Consider the following 18,349-nt stretch of genomic DNA (forward strand, 5'->3'; position numbering starts at 1 on the left):
CCCACCTTCACCATAGCACGTTGTCACCATTAACAAGCCTGCTTCCATTTTCACTGCTTCGACTTCCACAACTCTCGTCCACCTGTTGGTTTCTTGCTACGTCACAGCGGGATCTGAATCTCGGCAACGGGAACAGGCTGGTTAGATCGGAACCGATCGGCACCCAGCGCTGTGTGTGGGGGTGGGTGGAATGGTGTTGCTATGGCAGGAGACAGACATGGGATAGCTGCTGGTGGTGGGTGGGGTGCGCTGGTGGGGGCCAGGTTGTGCTGGGGGAGGGGTAGGTGGTGCGGTGCCAAATGCAGGGTCGTTGGGGGGGGGTTTGGCCGTGGGTGGCAGGCGGAACCGGTGCCAGAGGGCCAATGCCAACTCACGAGTGCGGCCCAGTGGATGTCGTTTAGCTTCTTACTGCACTGGGTGGCAGTCCCCGCGCTGACGGCCGATGCCACTGCCTCCCAGGCAGCGTGGCTGCCCTGTGGCTGACCCTCCGACCCCTTCGGGGGAACAGGATATCCCATCTGGATTCCACCACGTCCAAGTCTGGCCATGTTGGCATCTCCGAATTGTGGAGCTGGTCTGCACGGTGGCATAGCTGCACGCTGTCTGGGATTTGCTCTGCGGGGTCTGTTTAAATGCTGCCTCCCTCGTTCCCGGGGACCTGCTGGGCGCGGTTCAGCCGAATCAGCTGGCGAGACAGTCATTTCCGATGTGAATCCACGTGGGGCATCATTACTGGCCCTAATTGGCGTTAGATACCAATAGCAGCCTCACTGGGTAAGCCGCCAGGAAGCACCCAGCAATTCCCGCTTGCTACCAATCTTTTCCATTCTAATTTCAAAAATCTATTGTGCTCCAATTATCTGTGACGTGAATGAGCTTAATAACAGCAATAAACCCAATGAGCGGTCATTGAATGGATTTGCCAGAAACTGTCTGTGTTTCGATATCCAGTGTGGTGAGTTGTGGGAGATTATTAATACTCATACTAAAAATATATATGCACACTTCTTTTAATCCCTGATTAATCATGACTTTTTATGTGCGAGATATTGGGGGTTATTTTGGTGGTGACAATTAGTTGTGCTAATAAGACATACCTGTTTCAGAGTCTGGTTTTAGCACACAACATTGCTTTTAATTGCCAATTACCGTAATTTGAACTTGCCTGAAAATACTGAAAGAGAAAAAAAGCTGCAGGTTTTGCACTCAAGTACTGATCAGAACTTTATGAAGCAGGACATGGGAGCTTCACACACCCAGCTCCACTGAACGTATGGGGTGTGTTGGCTGACACACAGTGGTCGGTTTCAGGATGACTCGGGGACTGAGGGGTCAGGTTCCCAGATTCAGCACTGTTGGTCCTGGTGGAGAGGGGTTTTAAAAGAAAATAATTTTTATTGAAATTTTTTGAAAAATGTATAGCAACAGAACAATAATAATAATAACAATAATAAACACCCCCCGGCACCCGTAACAACGCATATAACGAACCCCCCACCCCCCCAAACCCAATAAACAACAGAATAAATTAATAATTAAATGAACATAAACAATACCCCCCCCCCCCCCCCCCCCCCGGGTTGCTGCTGCTGCTGACCTAGTTCCTTAACGTTGAGCCAGAAAGTTGAGGAAAGGCTGCCACCGCTTAAAGAACCCCTGTACCGACCCCCTCGGGGTGAATTTGACCTTCTCCAGCTTAATGAATCCCGCCATGTCATTGATCCAGGTCTCTGCGCTTGGGGGTCTTGCATCTTTCCACTGCAGCAAGATACTCCGCCGGGCTACTAGGGACGCAAAAGCCAAAACACCGGCCTCTTTCCCCTCAGCACGAATCTCCATCACCTCCGGCATTCACTCCACCGGGTCTGCTACGTACAGCAGCAAGTCACCTGCATAAAGCGACACTCGGTGCTCCTCCGAGCGCCATGGCCAGAGGCTCAATTGCCAACGCAAAAAGCAAGGGGGACAGGGGGCACCTCTGCCTCGTCCCACGGTAGAGCCTGAAGTACTCGGACCTCCTCCCGTTTGTCACTACACTCGCCATCGGGGCCTCGTACAGCAACCTCACCCATTTAATAAAACCCTCCCCAAACCCGAACCTCTCTAACACCTCCCACAAGTACCCCAACTCAACCCTGTCAAAGGCCTTCTCCGCATCCAATGCCACCACAATCTCTGCCTCTCCTTCTGCCGCCGGCATCATTATCACATTTAGCAGCCTTTGCACGTTAGTGTTCAGCTGCCTCCCCTTCACAAAACCCGTCTGATCTTCATGTATCACCCCCGGCACACAGTCCTCTATTCTAGTGGCCAAGATCTTCGCCAGCAACTTGACGTCCACATTCAGCAGTGAAATTGGCCTATATGATCCACACTGCAAGGGGTCCTTATCCCGCTTCAGGATCAGGGAAATCAGCGCCCGTGACATCGTCGGGGGCAAAACACCCCCCTCCCATGCCTCGTTAAAGGTCCGAACCAACTGGGGCCCCAACAGGTCCACATATTTCTTATAAAATTCAACCGGGAACCCATCCGGTCCCGGCGTCTTCCCCGACTGCATGTGGCCAATCCCTCTAACCAGCTCCTCCAACTCGATCGGCGCCCCCAGTCCTCCACCTGCACCCTTGGAAATCGCAGCCTGTCCAAAAGGCTCTCCATTCCCCCCCCCCCCCCCCCCCCCCCCACCACCAGCGGCTCCGACCAGTACAGTTCCCTGTTGAAGTCCCTAAACCTCGGCCTCCCAAACCTCCAGGGATCAACCCCTCCCATCTGGTCCATAAACCCCCTCAACACCTTGGCCGCCGCCGGCCTCCTGCCTGTCCTTGACCTCTGCCCCCTGCCGCACCACATTCCCACCCCTATCCTTCACTCCACCAATCTCCCTAGGCCCGTCCCGCTTGCGAAGCTGATGCGCCAGCATCCTGCTCGCCTTCTCTCCATACTCGTAAACTGCTCCCTGCGCCTTCCTCCACTGTGTCTCCGCCTTTCTGGTGGTCAATAACTCAAACTTGGCCTGCAGGCTGCGCCACTCCCCCAGCAATCCCTCCTCCGGGGCCTCCGCATACCTCCTATCTACACTCAACAGCTCCCCCACCAGTCTCTCCCTCTCCCTCCTCTTCCCCCCCTCTCCCTATGGGCTCGGATGGAGATCAGCTCCCCCCTAATCACTGCCTTCAGAGCCTCCCACACCATCCCCACCCGGACCTCCCCAGTATCATTGACCTCGAGGTACCTCTCAATACATCCCCAGACCCTCCTGCACACCTCCTCATCAGCCAACAACCCCACGTCCAGACGCCAAAGCGGGCGCTGGTCCCGCACCTCCCCCATCTCCAGATCCACCCAATGCGGAGCATGGTCCGAAATCGCTAGAGCCGAATATTCGGCATCCTCCACCCTCGGGACCAGCCCCCTACTCAGGACAAAGAAATCAATACGGGAATAAACCCTGTGCACGTGGGAGAAAAAAAGAGTACTCCCGAGCCCTCGGCCTCCCAAACCTCCAGGGATCCACCCCTCCCATCTGGTCCATAAACCCCCTCAACACCTTGGCCGCCGCCGGCCTCCTGCCTGTCCTTGAACTAGAACGATCCAGTAGGGGATCCAGCACCGTATTGAAGTCCCCCCCATGATCAGGCCCCCCACCTCCAGGTCAGGAATGCGGCCCAACATACGCCTCATGAAACCAGCATCATCCAATTTGGGGCGTACACATTTACCAACACCACCCTCTCCCCCTGCAGCTTACTGCTCACCATCACATATCTGCCGCCACTATCAGCCACCACCTCAGACGCCTCATACGGCACCCTCTTCCCCACCAGGATCGCCACCCCCCGGTTCTTCGAGTCGAGCCCTGAGTGGAAAACCTGCCCCACCCACCCCTTTCTCAGACGAACCTGGTCCGCCACCTTCAGGTGAGTCTCCTGGAGCATGGCCACGTCCACCTTCAGCCCCTTCAGATGCGAAAACACCCGGGCCCGCTTAACCGGCCCATTCAACCCCCTCACGTTCCACGTGATCAGCTGGATCAGGGGGCAACCCGCCCCCCTCCCCCGTCGACTAGCCATAGCCCATCGACTGCTCGCCCCTGGCCAGCACCCCCCCACTCGGCCCGTTTCCCACGGCAATAGAACCTCACCCGACCCCCCCCAGCTCCTCCCTGGCCAATCCAGCAGCAACCCGGTATCTCCCCCCCCCCCCCCCCCCCCAAGGCTAGAACCCCTACTAGCCGCGACGCTACCTCCATAGTACTCCCGTGAGCCAGCTGACTTCTGCTGACCCCGGCAGCTCCCGCCCTAACTCCGACCCCTCCCGATATGGGGTCACCCCTCCCCCCCTGCAGCAGCTTATTGGCACCGCTCCAGCGCAGGAAAACGGAACTGATATCCGCGCCCCTTGCCTCCAGCTCCACCCCCCTCGTCCCACAGCGTGGGAAACCAGAGGAAAGCCCGCGCTTTCCCACTGCCCCACCCCACCCCCTCAACGCAGCTCCCAAATAGCAGTCCCAACCCATCCACCAACCCCGTACAAACAAAAACAGATCAACCACAGACCCCAACACCCCCCTTAAAACACAAAACCATAACCAACATCATCCGAAAGAGGGAAGAAAAAAAACCAAACAGAATAACCAGCAACAGCATAAACAGTGATACAAAAAACCCCCACAGCCCCCAATCCCTAGTTCGAGTCCAACTTTTCAGCCTGCACAAAGGCCCACGCCTCCTCCGGGGACTCAAAATAGTAATGCCAGTCCTTGTAGGTGACCCACAGGCGCGCAGGCGGCAGCATGCCGAACTTCACCTGCTTGCTGTGGAGCACCGCCTTCGTCCGGTTGAACCCGGCCCTCCGCTTAGCCACCTCCGCACTCCAGTCCTGGTAGACGCGCACTACCGAATTCTCCCACTTGCTGCTCCTCACCTTCTTGGCCCATCGCAGCACACACTCCTGGTCACTGAACCGATGGAACCACACCAGCACTGCCCGTGGGAGTTCATTCGCCTTAGGCCGCCTGGCCAGTACTCTGTGGGCCCCCTCCAGCTCCAGGGGCAGATGGAAGGATCCTGCCCCCACCAGCGAATTCAGCATCATGGCCACATAGGCCGGCAGGTCCGACCCCTCCACGAGGCCCAGGATCCGCAAGTTCTTCCTCCTTGATCGAAAGTCCATCTCCTCGAAACGATCTTGCCACTTTTTGTGGAGCGCCTCGTGCATCTCCACCTTCCCCACGAGGGCCGAGACCTCATCCTCGCGCTCAGAGGCCTCCTGCTGCAACTCAAGTATCGCTGCATCCTGGGTTGTCTCGGTTTCCAGCAGCTTACTTGTCGTAACCTTCAGGGATTCCAGCAACTCCCCTTTCAGCTCCGTAAAATAGCGCAAAAGGGCCGCCTGCTGCTCCTCCGCCCGCTGCCTCCACTCCTCAGGGGCTCCACCGGCCGCCATTTTGTCCACCTTCCCCCGCTTTTCCAGGGGAGCAGCTGCCGTTTTTCTTCTCGCCCCACTCCGGGTCCGCACCATAAATCTCGGGGGGGGTTTTGCTCCAGACCCCTTTACCCACCGGGAATCGTCGAATCAGCGCCGTTTGGGGCCCTTAAAAGAGCCCACAAGTACTATTAAAGCGGGAGCTGCCGAACGTGCGGCTTAGCTCCGCATAGCCGCAACCGGAAGTCTCCTGGTGGAGAGGGTTGAGGAACAGGAGAGATATCTATTTCCTGGAGGGAAGGAGGCCATTTCACCCATTTTACTCTCTCCTGCTGCAGCTGATGCTTCCCTGCCTGGTCTCATCTCCTCCTCTCATTCCAGACAAAGAGGAAATTTTAGCACGGGATGACACTAGCAATCCAGATGTCCAGACCAATAGACTAAAGTTCTGGGGGCATAAAAGTTCAAATTCCATCAAGGCAGCTGGTGGAATTTGAATTCAATTAATTATTCTGGAATATAAAAGCTAGTCTTGGTAATAGTGACCACGACAACCATTGCTTTGGATTCATGTAAAAACCCATCTGATTCACTCGTGAAATCTGCCATCCTTATCCGGTCTGGCCTACATGTGGCTTCAGAACCACAGTAATGTGGTTGACTCTTATCTACCCTCTGCAACAGCCAAGCAAGCCACTCAGTTAAAGCGCAATTAATAATAATAATCTTTAGTGTCGCAAGTGGGCTTGCATTAACACTGCAAGGAAGTTACTGTGAAAAGATGGGCAAAAAACTCTGGCTTTGCCGTTGATGTTCTCACCCCATGAAACAATAAAGAAATAAAATAGTTGCTGATGATCAAGCCCTCTGCTCCTGGTGACTGCTATAAGGTGAAGTACACCACATACTCTTTTGGATGGGTTCCTGACAGAATTTCCAGAATAAATGTGGTTAGGATGTTAGTGAAATTGTGTCCCCATTACCTCCAGTGACAAATGAACAGTATGGGTGTTATGGTGATATACTTTTAAGTAGTATTTGCAATTCTCACCAATGAATTGGTTACTGCCAATCAGATGATCGGTATCGGGCAGGGAGGCAGGTCAAACCCTCTCCATCGAAATGTTGAGCTCCCCTAGCAGGCAAATTTTTATTTTTTTATTTTAGAGTCCCCAATTAAATTTTTCCAATTAAGGGGTAATTTAGCATGGCCAATCTTCCTAGCCTGCATATCTTTGGGTTGTGGGGACGAAACCCACGCAAACACTGGGAGAATGTGCAAACTCCACACGGACAGTGACCCAGAGCCGGGATCGAACCTGGAACCTCGGCGCCGTGAAGCAGCAGTGCTAACCCACTGTGCCACCATGATCCCCACTCTAGCAGGCAATTTTTTTTTTTTTTAATTTAGATTACCCAATTATTTTTTCCAATTAAGGGGCAATTTAGCGTGGCCAATCCACCTACTCTGTACATTTTTGGGTTGTGGGGGCGAAACCCACGCAGACACGGGGAGATTGTGCAAACTCCACACGGACAGTGACCCAGAGCCGGGATCGAACCTGGGACCTCAGCGCCGTGAGGCGGTTGTGCTAACTACTAGGCCACCATGCTGCCCTCTCTAGCAGGCAATTTAAGTGACACACATCTTCTCTGGTCGACCGCTCCTACCGTAAGATTCAACTTCTTCCCCAAAATTACATCTTGTGTTGAAGGTGGGCTAAAACTGCCGTTTCAGTTCCAGCCCCCACCTTGATCATCTTTCGCACCTTAGGAATAGGAAATTATCCACAATAGGTATCATAACAATTCTTCTGCACTACAATGATTCTGTGTTGTGCCCTAGGCCCCTAGACACACATGGAGAAAGAAATGGTGGAACGGTGTTCTGTGGGCAGATTTGGTTAACACTCATCATTTCCCACTTGTTGAGATCCCTTTATTACCATGTCTTAAGTGAACAGTACTGGATAGAGTAGAGGCACTCCCACAAAGGGAGGAGAGTATAATATTGGAGGATTAACATGTGGATCCAAACTCCATTTCAGGCTTTGAGCACGTTATTTGGGCACTATTTTGAAGACAGGGAAAGCAGCTCTGTTGTCTCGCCAAAATTCACCTGTCAACCAATACAATCAGAAGAGATTCATTGGTTATTTGTCTCAATTGCTATTTTTGGAACCTCAGTGTGTCCAAAAAGTTACCAGACTAATTCATAATAATCTTCAAAATAAACGCCGAATGGCAACAGTCTGGTGCATGTTGGTTCATAGCTATTGCATTTAAAGTGGAGAGAAGTGAAAGACCGTTTTAGAAGGTGAGGAATCTTGGTTCCACTCCCAGGGGGTGGGTGGAGATATGCACCAGATTGTGCATATTGCCACTCACTTGGCAATTCGGCTACAAGCTGCTGACATCCTGAGGCGCAGCCAGTTCTCTTCTGCAAAGCAGCAGAAAGCCCCATCATGGCTATTGTCTGCCTTTGCCACTTACCGCCTGCAAGTAGTTAACCACTTCCTGGAAGTGCCAAGCACCAGTAATTCGGCATCAAGTTTAATTGTGACAATTAGGTCATTTGCATTTCAACATAGAGTCCCATAAGCAGCACAGTTGAGGCACAAGGTTAATAACTTGGAAATTATCCGGGTGATGGGTTGCCGATGCCAAATTAAAAACTAAGCCCATTTCTGAACTGGCAATCTGCACTGCTTGCTTGAATTTTTTTGATGAGCTAACAGAGGGTTGATGAGAATGATTCTGTTCATTTGATATACGGGGACTTCCAAAGGGCACTTGATAAGGTGCCGCACAAGACCCGTGAATGGAATTACAGCCCCTAGAATAAAAGGGACAGCAATAATGTGGATATGAAACTGGCTCAGTGATCTGAAATATAATGGTGAACAGTTGCTTTTCAGACTGGAGGAAGCTTCATAAAAAAACTTTGTTTGTGAGATGTGGGCGTCGCTGGCAAGACCGGCATTTGTTGATTATGTTACAATTCGAAAGAGAGTGTACATGTGCATAAATCACTGAAGGTGGCAGAGCAGGTTGAGAGCATGGCTAATACTTCATACATCATTCTGGGCTTTAGCAACAGGGTCGAAAAGCAAGGAAGTCTCAACTGGAGGATTGTTTCGGGGCGTCACACTTTAAGGATGTGAAAGCATTGGAGAGAGCACAGAAGAATCATGAGCATGGTTCCAGGGATGAGGAACTTCGGTTACATAGAAATATTGGCGAACTTGGGATTGTTCTGTGGAGAACGTAAGAGATTTGATAGAGGATCTGGACAGAGTAAGCAGGAAAAACTGTTCCTATCGGTGGATGGGTTGAGAACCAGTGGGCACAGATTTAAGGTAGTTGGCAAAAGAAGTAACGGCAAAGAAAGGAAAAATGTTTTCATGTCTCAAGTGTACCTGGAACGCACGATAGTAGCCAAAGGCATGGTGCAGGCAGGTCCAATTGAGGCTTTCAAGAGGGAATTGGATGATTATCTGACAAGGTAGAATGTGCAGGGCTACTGAGGGCACGGCGTAAATTTTTCCCTCCATGGGCTAGCAGATAAATGAAGGGTCGAATAGCCTCCTCCTGTGCTGTGACCATTCTGATGTTGCTTCAATTAAAACACTTCCTGTTGCTCAGAGAGATACCAGAGAGATTTATAATAACCTGCAACATAAAATTTCCAGTCACTGGCCCCTCCCCTCACAACATTCCACAAGAGGAAGCGCCATCCCAGCCGGATGTGTCGTTACACTGACCCGGAAGTGAGAGGGTAACGAGGAAGTGACGCAGAGGTGAGTCTATATAAGGCGGCCCTCGGCCTACCACTTCCTCTTCTCGCTCTGCCCGGTTCGGAAGTGCTTGGTTCTTCTCAACGAAGCTAAGGCCGAGTTTCCCCCGGCGACTAGCACCATCGGACCCACCCGCAGAGATCCAGCACCATGGCCTCCACGTCGGAACTCGCCTGTATCTACAGCGCGCTCATCCTGCACGACGACGAGGTCACCGTCACCGTGAGTGAGGCGCCGGCGCCATCTTACAGAGTCCGCCCGGGGAGAGGAGGGCGCCATCTTGAGCGGGCCGCTCGGCGGGGGAGGCCCTGGGCCCGGAGAGAGAGAGCTGCGGCCCGGCGGGGGAGGGAGGCCCTTGGCCCGGACAGAGAGATCTGCGGCCCGGCGGGGGAGGGAGGCCCGGGACCCTTCCAGCCTCTGGGTGCCGGAGTTGCTGCTCCACACGTGGGGCCAGACTGGGCAGCTCTCCCCCGGAGGGAGCCCTTCCACACCTCGACCTGTGGCTCCAGAAAGACATGAACTGATCTCTGAGGAGCGCTAAATTCCCTCTACTCACCCGATGTCTATGTATTTACTTTGTATTTATCCTATATACGTGTACGGAATGATCTGCCTTGACTACACAGAGCACTCACTACTTCTCTATCTCCGTACACGTGACAATAAATCAAATCCAATGTTGTGGCCGCAGAGATGCCGCTGATGTGACTTGAAATGTGCAGTTTGTTGAAGCTGGATTTTATCCATCTGCTTCCCCGATACTGAACAGTTTGGAATCAAGCTGTTAGGCACTGGACAAGTTTGTCAGGAAGTCCCGTTCTCCGCCCACCCCCCACCCCAAGAACAAATTCGGGGCTGGTGATTTGAAATGGTTGTATCCTTTCTGAGCAAATGACTGTGTGCTAGACTCTGAAACAGAAATCTCAGCGGGTCTGGCAGCATTTGTAGAGAGAAGGAAGGTAACGTTTTGAGTCTGGATGATTTGTCACCTGGATGTTAGATTGTCCAGCATTTACTGTTTTTGTGTACTTTCCAACCTGGATTACAGCTGTGTGCTCCAGTGAACTTGCTTTCTCTATTCTGCAACGACATGGCACAATTTTCAGCCATTCATGTCTCTGGAGTTCTCCTCTTTTTGAATTGATTACTCTTCTGCCTGAAGCCGGTACATTAATCACTACATAGAAACAGGAGGAGGCTATTGAGCCCTTTGCGCCTGCTCCGCCGGTCATTACAATCATGGCGATTCAACAAATTTCCTGATTTCACCCCCTCCCCATTTCCCTTTAGCCCCAAGAGCTGTATATACTTGAAATTTCTACAAGATCCCCTCTCTTCTAAACTCCAATGAGTATAATCCTGACTGATTTAATCACTCCTCATGTGATAGTCCCCCAATCCAAGGAGTCAGCCTTCATTGTACTCCCTCCATAGCAAAGCAGGAATTTCCTTCCTCCGATAAGGATACCGAAACTGCGCACACTACTCCAGGTGTGGGCTCACCAATGTCCTGTACAGTTGTAGTAAAACATCCCTGTTCCTATGACGGCCAACATACCATTTGCCTTCTTTATGCCTGCTGCACCTGTGTGCTTAACGATTGATGCACAAGGACACCAAGGTCTCGCTGGATATTCACCTCACTCAAATTAATCCCATTCACATATTCATCTCTCTTCCTATTTTTGCTACCGAAGTGGATAACCTCACATTTATCCACAATGTCCTGCACCTGCCAAATCCCACTGAAGTACCCTCAGCTCACCCTCCCACCCAACTTTATATCAACTGCAAATTTGATGTATTTAGTTCCCATGTCCAATGCCTGAATATATAATGTGAACAGTTGGGGTCCTAGCACGGATCCCTGTGGTATCTCACCACTCACTGCCTGCCAGTTGGAAAAGATCAATTTATTCCAACTCTGCTCCCTGCCTGCTATTCAGCTTTCTATCCACCTTGACACTACCCAGAATCCCATGTACTTTAACTTTACATCATAATCTGCTATGTGAGACCATAGAACATCTAGACTTAAAACATAAAGTGCAGAAAGAGGCCATTCGGCCCATCGAGTCTGCACCGACCCACTTAAGCCCTCACTTCCACCCTATACCCGTAACTCCTAACCTTTTTGGACACTAAGGGCAACTGTGTCATGGCCAATCCACCTAACCTGCACGTCTCTGGACTGTGGGAGGAAATCGGAGCACTCTGAGGAAACCCAGCAGACAGGGGGAGAACGTGCATACTCCGCACAGACAGTGACCCAGCAGGGAATCGAACCTAGGACCCTGGTGCTGTGAAGCGACAGTGCTAGGCACTTGTGCTGCCCATCAAAGAACCCCTACCGTATGGAAGGAGGCCATTCGGCCCATTGAGTCTTCACTGACCCTTCAAATGAGCACTCTGTCCATTTACGAGTGGCCATCCCATAACGTAATCTGGACATTGAGGGTCAATTTAGCATGGCCTACCCACACGTTTTTGTGACTGGGAGGAATCTGGAGCACACGAAGGAAACCCACACAGACGGAGAAAAATGTACAAGCTCCACACAAACTCACCTGGGGCTGGAATTCAATTCGGGGCACCAGTGTTAACCACCTTGTTGAAAGCCTTCTGAAAGTCTTAAACCCCACCCACCAGTTCTCCCTGGTCAACTGTACTAGTTACATCTTCAAAGAATTCCAGTAGGTTTGTCAAGCATGATTTTCCTTTTGTAAATCATGCTGCCTGTCTGACGCCACCGCTTTCCAAATGCCGTGCTATGAAATTCTTGATAATGGACTCTAGCAACCCCCCTACTACTGATGTTAGGCTTCCTAGTCTATAGTTTCCTATTTCTCTCTCTCTCTCTCTCTCTCTCTCTCTGCCTTTTTGAATAGCGGGGTTAGATTAGCTACCCTCCAATCTGTAGGAACTATTCAGAGTCCAAAGATTTTTGGTAAATGACCATGAATGGATCTAGGATCTAGTTCCTTGAGTACACTGGGATGAAGATGATCAGGCCTGGAGATCGATCTGCCTTCAGTCCCATTGATTTCCCCAAAACCATTTCTTTACTAATGCTGATTTTCTTCAACTCATTAAAATGTGTTTTTCAGACCTTCCGGTACATTATTCATATCTATTGTGAAGACAGAAGCAAAGTACGAATTTGGTTCCTCAGTTATTTCAAATTGGAACTTCCCCCTTTTTTAATTTAGCGTGCCCAATTCATTTTTTTTCCAATTAAGGGGCAATTTAGTGTAGCCAATCCACCTAGCCTGCACATTGTTGGGTTGTTGTGGGGGCGAAACCCATGCAAACACGGGGACAATGTGCAAACTCCACACTGACCCAGAGCCGGGATCTAACCTGGGACCTCGGCGCCGTGAGGCTGTAGGGCTAACCCGCTGATTTTCCCCTTAATCAATCCCTTGGCCTGCCGTTGCTGAATTTTAAACTACATTCATCCTCCCTGTCACATTGACCGTTGCTACCTTGCCCCAGAATTGCCTCATTTCATTGTTTGTGAACATAAGGCTTTTGGTCTTAATATTGTATAATGTTTGTATTATTCTGCTAATAACATATTTAAAACTCCTCTCTTTCAGGAAGACAAACTCAATGCCCTGATTAAAACAGCTGGTGTGACCATTGAGCCTTTCTGGCCTAGTCTGTTTGCCAAGGTAATATCTGAATTCATGCTGGCAATGTATTCCTAGAAACTCTGCAGTTGAGAACGAGGCTGTTTAGCTCATCTAAGTCTGTACTGGCGCTCTGAAAGTGTACTTTACCTAGGCTCACTCCCCATCCCTGTAACCTAACCTGCATACCTCTGGACTGTGAGGAAACCGGAGCACCTGGAGGAAAACCACGCAGACATTGGGAGCATGTGCAAACTGCAGTCATCCAAGATTGGAATCCAACCGGGATCCCTGGCACTGCAAGGCATTATCTGATCTCTAGAAACTTCAGCCTGGCACCAGAGTGTATTCTTTGTCTTGAACAAGTATATTTGCGCTTGTCTAGTATCTAGGGGTGATGTGCTGGCCATGGAGAGGGTCCAGAGGACGTTCACAAGAATGATCCCCAGAATGAAGGACAATGAGGAGCGGTTCAGGACTCTGGGTCTGTGCTCTGGGAAGAATAGAAGCCTAGACTTTTCTAAATGGGAAAAGGCTTTGGAAATCACAAATGGACGTAGGAGTCTTAGTTCAGGATTCTCTTAACCTCAAGATGCAGGTTGTTGGTAGTTAGGAAGGCAAATGCAATGTTAGCATTCATGTTGAAAGTGCGAGAGTGCAAGAGCAGGATTATACGTTGAGACTGTATAAGGCTCTTTTATAACATTTACAAAGCATTACAAAATAAAGTAAACATCACCCCAATTCCTCCTATGAACCACCCTTCCCCAAGAACCAGTCTTTCATCTCCATCATCCCTTTTTCCTCCCCAGCTCAAATGCATAATTTCCTCTGATCGACATCAACCTCGACCCGTTCATAAGGTGAAATGCTGCTGAAATTGCCTCCATATTTTCAGTGTGGCAACCACCATGCACTCCCTGGAATCCTCCCTGTGCCGAATGGTGCCATTACCAGTTCCCGCAACTCCACCCCTCCTATAACAACCTGCACCCCCGTCACCCTACTCCAACCCTGCACCTTCTCCGCATTCGCCACCCAGTAATAATGCAGCACGCCCCTTCCTCGACTGCTGCCCTCTGAAGTACCATCTTTCTAATCCTAACCACTGTACCTGCCCAGGCAAATGATAAAAACCAACCTATCCACGCCCATGAATCAATTTGGGCAAAAAGACCGGAAGGCACTGAAATAAAAACCATAGCAAAAATTAAGATTTAAATTTTTTTTCGAGTACCCAATTCCTTTTTTCCAAATTATGGGGCAATTTAGTGTGGCCAATCCACCTACTCTGCATATCTTTGGGATGTGGGGGTGAAACCCACGCAAACACGGGGCGAATGTGCAAACTCCACATGGAGAGTGACCCAGAACCGGGATTGAACCTGGGACCTCGGTGCCGTGATGTGGCAGTGCTAGTCACTGTGCTGTCCCCGACTGTCCCACTTCAGTAGATCTGCCATAACCCTACCTACCAGACTCTTAAAGTTCAATTTATGAAACTGCGCCCAATTCTGGGCTGCCTGCACTCCCAAGTACTTGAAGTGGGTTGTTGTCACCTGAAATGGCAACCCCTGTACCTGGAGATGCACCACAAAACATTAACTTTTACCCAGCTTCAGCTTGTAGCCTGAAAATGCCCCAAATCTCCTACGTTTCCCATTATATCACCACAGAAAATTCTGGGTGCTATAGGATAATCAGTGTACAGGGACACCCTATGCTCCACCAACTCCACTCCCCCATTCCATTTATTTGAGCAGCTCACTGTTGTGGCCAAGGGCCCAATTGCCAATGCAATCAGAAGGGGGTACATGGTGCATCCCTGCCTTATCCCCCTGTGCAACCGAAAATGCTCTTAAGCTAATTTTGTTTGTTCGCACACACGTCATCACATCCTTGTACAACGATTTCATCCATGTCACAAACTTATGCCCAATCCAAAACCTCTCCCAACACTGCAAACAGATAGCTCCCTTCCAACCGATCAGACGCCTTCTCTGCTTCCAGTGCCACTCCAAATTGCTTCTACAGGAGAAAGCACCACAGTCAACAGCCGCTGCACGTTTGACGACATCTGCCTTCCCTTTACGAACCCTGTCTGATCCCAATCTCCTTCGGGAGACACTCATCTGACCTGAGTTGCCAGCACCTTCACCAATATCTTGGAATCCACGTTCAACAGATCTGGGCCTGCACGATCCACACTACTGGATCCATGTCCTTTTTAAGGAGCAATAAAATGGATGCCTGACTAATCGTGTCTGGTAATGCCCCCTGGTCATTGCGTCCTCAAACATTTCAACACCAGCGGAGCCAACTTATCCGTGCGCTTTTCATAACATTTACCGGCAAAACCATCCGGTGGCTTGCCCATCTGCATTCACCCTATTGTCAGCATCACTTCCTTCACCCCCACTGGCTCCTCCAGTCCAGCACACTCGTACTTCGGGACATTCCAATCGTCCCAAAAACTTCCTCACATCTGGTGTCCACTCTGGTAGCTGATTCGTACAAATCCCAATAAGAGGCTGGCCTCTTCTCTTCTCTCTCCCCCCCCCATGCTCTTACACAACTCCCCATAGCTGCCGAATCGCCTTCTCCATGCCCAGAAGATCAAACCTCGCCCGTTGCTCCTTCCTCCTTGCCAGAAGACCCGGCGTTGGGTCCTTCGTGTACCTTCCATCTACCTCCCAAGATCTCCTTTATCAACCACTGCTGCTAAACAAGATGACCTTGCCCCTCACTACAGCTTTCGCGCTTCCCATACCACTGATGGCAAAACCTCCCCATTCCTATTAAACCCTACATAATCTTCGATTACCGTCCCCATTTTGATACAAATTTGGGTCTGCCAACAGTCCCACATCAAACCCTCAAGGGCGGCCTCTGGGCTGACGACTTCTCCTTGACCATGTTCGTACAGTGTCTTCCTCACCCCAGCTAACCGCCTTCCCCATCACAAAAAAATCAGTTCTCAAATACACGTTATGTACTAGGGAGATGCGGGTCAAACCTGGGTCCTTGATACTGAGGCAGCAGTGTTAACCACTGTGCCATTCTTGTACTTCCCCCTTTAATTAAAGGCCCCAAAGTGCTTCACAATTATATGTCAATGAGCCACTGAAGAATATTTAGTTGGATAACTAAAAGGTCAAAGTAAGGATGCTGCACAGCTTGGGGCCTAGGTGTTTGAAGACAAGAGTTGAGGTAATTCTGGAGTAAGAATACAGCTTTTAGCACTGACGGGTTGTGAAGTCTTGTCAGCATTGACTATCTTTTTGTTTTTCAGGCATTGGCTAATATTGACGTCAATAGTCTGATCTGCAACGTTGGTGCTGGTAGCAGTGCCCCAGCTGCTGCAGCAGTTGTTTCCTCCGCTGCCCCTGTTGCTGGTGAGTGTAACTTTACTTTCAATGGTGGGGGTTGCAGGGCTAATTTTGGAACAATTTGGAGTTCCAATTATTTTAGAAGCAATTTGGAAAACAAGGTAATAAAATGATGAATTGTTAACGTGCTTTGTGAAATGTTGCTGGGCCGTATTCTTTAACCTTCAATTTCCTCAGTACTGCATGCTTTAATAAATGTACCTACCGTTTGATGGATGTTAATTTTGATCATTGCTGTGCAGGTTTGTACTGAAGAATTAAAATCTTTTTTCTGTCTGACAGCTGAAGAGAAAAAGGAAGAGAAGAAACAGGAAGAATCTGAAGAGTCGGACGATGACATGGGCTTTGGCCTCTTCGATTAAATGTGCCCTGCAACAACATTGTTACAATTTACAAAAAATAAATAAAAATTGAATATACTTGTGTGTGGGATTCATGTTAGAGTCTGGGATTCATACCTATAGAAATAATTTAACTGATTTTTTTGTACATCAATGTGGGATTTTTAAAAAGAATGTACTGGCATCCCACGTTTCCCATGTCTCAAGATACCTTGTAGGAGAGGCTGAGATTTAATTGGAGGAAGCTGCTGCTTATTTTCATTTCTTGACTACATCTTGTGTAAGCTGCTGCATGCAGCCTGTGGAGGAGTCAAGCTGTTGTCACTGCAAGTAGAAGCTGACCCCCTTGGGCAGGATGTGGGTGAAGTGGGATGCCAAGGCAATGCATGAGGAAATGCATTCTTGAACAGGGGATGTAAGTGCAAAACCAAAATACTGCAAGTGCTAGAAATACTCTGCATCTGTGGAGAGATGGTTAACAGTTCAGCTTACACTTCTGTTTCCTTAGTTCTGATGAAAGGTCAAGTTAAGACAGTATCACAGTGCAGTAGAGGCTCTTCGCCCCATCGAGTCTGCACTGATGCATGAAAGAACCCGACCTGCCACCCAATCCCACTTGCCATCATTTGGCCAGAGCCTTGAATGTTATGGTGTGTCAAGTACTCATCAAGGTATAATAGGATGGAAGGCATCCTGCCTCCACCACCCTTCCAGGCAGTGCATTCCAGACCATCACCATTCTGGGTAACATTCTCAAATCCCCCCCTAAACCTCCCATCTCTCACCTTGAACTTGTGTCTCCTCGTAACTGACCTTTCAACTAAGGGAACAGCTGCTCCCTCCACCCTGTCCATGTCCCTCATAATCTTATACACCTCGATCAGGTCACCCCTCAGTCTTCTCTGCTCCAGAGAAAACCCAAGCCCATCCAACCTCTTCATAACTTAAATGTTCCATCCCAGGAAACATTCTGGTGAATCTTCTCTGCACCCCCTCTAGGGCAATTACATCCTTCCTATAAGATAGCGATCAGAATTGCACACTCCATCCCTGACGTGGACCATTGGTACTCACCCCAACACTGGTAGGAAAAAGCTGCATCCACAATTCGAACTGTTGTCACCAAAAAGCAGCAGACCAGCTGCATTGTTTGAGGAGCATTTTTTCTGAATATGGGGAGAAGGTCAGTTGCCTCTGAGTTCACCAGATGAAACTGCAGGAGGCTACCTGGGAGATTGCACTAGAATCAGAAGTTACAGTGCAGAAGGAGGCCATTTGGCCCATCGAGTCTGCATCGGCTCTTGGAAAGAGCACCCTATCCAAGCCCACACCTCCACCCTATCCCCATAACCCAGTAACCCCACCCAACACTAAGGGCAATTTAGTGTGGCCAATCCACCTAACCTGCAAATCGTTGGATTGTGGGAGGAAACTGGAGCACCCAGAGGAAACCCCCACACACACGGGGAGAAGGTGCAGACTCCGCACTGACAGTGACCCAAGCCGGGAATAGAACCTGAGATCCTGGAGCTGTGAAGCAATTGTGCTAACCACTATGTTACTGTGCTGCACAAGTATGTAACTCGAGCACCGGCCTAGTTTCGGCCCCTCCTCAGGTTAATGAGGCTTTTGAATCAGTTTTTTTTTCAGGTCTCTGGCTAAGGGATAGCTCATGACTGGCTTTTTGGACAGCTTACCCATCCCCGCAGTGAAGGGGGAGAGCGTGAGGAGATGAACTCCTTGTTGGGGCCCAGAGGAAATCATTA

General features: G+C 49.9%; 1 protein-coding gene and 1 long non-coding RNA gene across 2 annotated transcripts; one reads left to right on the forward strand and one right to left on the reverse strand.

Moving 5' to 3' along the window:
• Window positions 1-1,113: 1,113 nt before the first annotated feature.
• LOC119972929 lies at window positions 1,114-9,113 on the reverse strand. The gene is made up of 2 exons (XR_005462177.1): window positions 8,844-9,113; window positions 1,114-1,361 (listed from the first exon to the last, which is right to left on the reverse strand). It is a non-coding gene; the product is annotated as an uncharacterized LOC119972929 (long non-coding RNA).
• A 110-nt stretch (window positions 9,114-9,223) lies between these two features.
• Window positions 9,224-16,661, forward strand: LOC119972286 (60S acidic ribosomal protein P1-like). Its single transcript, XM_038808734.1, has 4 exons — window positions 9,224-9,443; window positions 12,821-12,895; window positions 16,146-16,248; window positions 16,525-16,661. The coding sequence occupies exons 1-4, from the start codon at window positions 9,372-9,374 to the stop codon at window positions 16,602-16,604; spliced, it is 330 nt and encodes a 109-aa protein (XP_038664662.1). The 5' UTR covers window positions 9,224-9,371; the 3' UTR covers window positions 16,605-16,661.
• Window positions 16,662-18,349: the final 1,688 nt, after the last annotated feature.

This window comes from Scyliorhinus canicula, chromosome 10 (genome assembly GCF_902713615.1).
Source record: "Scyliorhinus canicula chromosome 10, sScyCan1.1, whole genome shotgun sequence".
NCBI classification, from domain to species: domain Eukaryota; kingdom Metazoa; phylum Chordata; class Chondrichthyes; order Carcharhiniformes; family Scyliorhinidae; genus Scyliorhinus; species Scyliorhinus canicula.

Coding starts and splice junctions, on each gene's coding strand:
- LOC119972286 (XM_038808734.1), top strand. CDS start 9,372: ATGGCCTCCACGTCGGAACTCGCCTGTATCTACAGCGCGCTCATCCTG. Junction 9,444..12,820: donor ACGACGAGGTCACCGTCACC/GTGAGTGAGGCG, acceptor CCTCTCTTTCAG/GAAGACAAACTCAATGCCCT. Junction 12,896..16,145: donor GGCCTAGTCTGTTTGCCAAG/GTAATATCTGAA, acceptor TTTGTTTTTCAG/GCATTGGCTAATATTGACGT.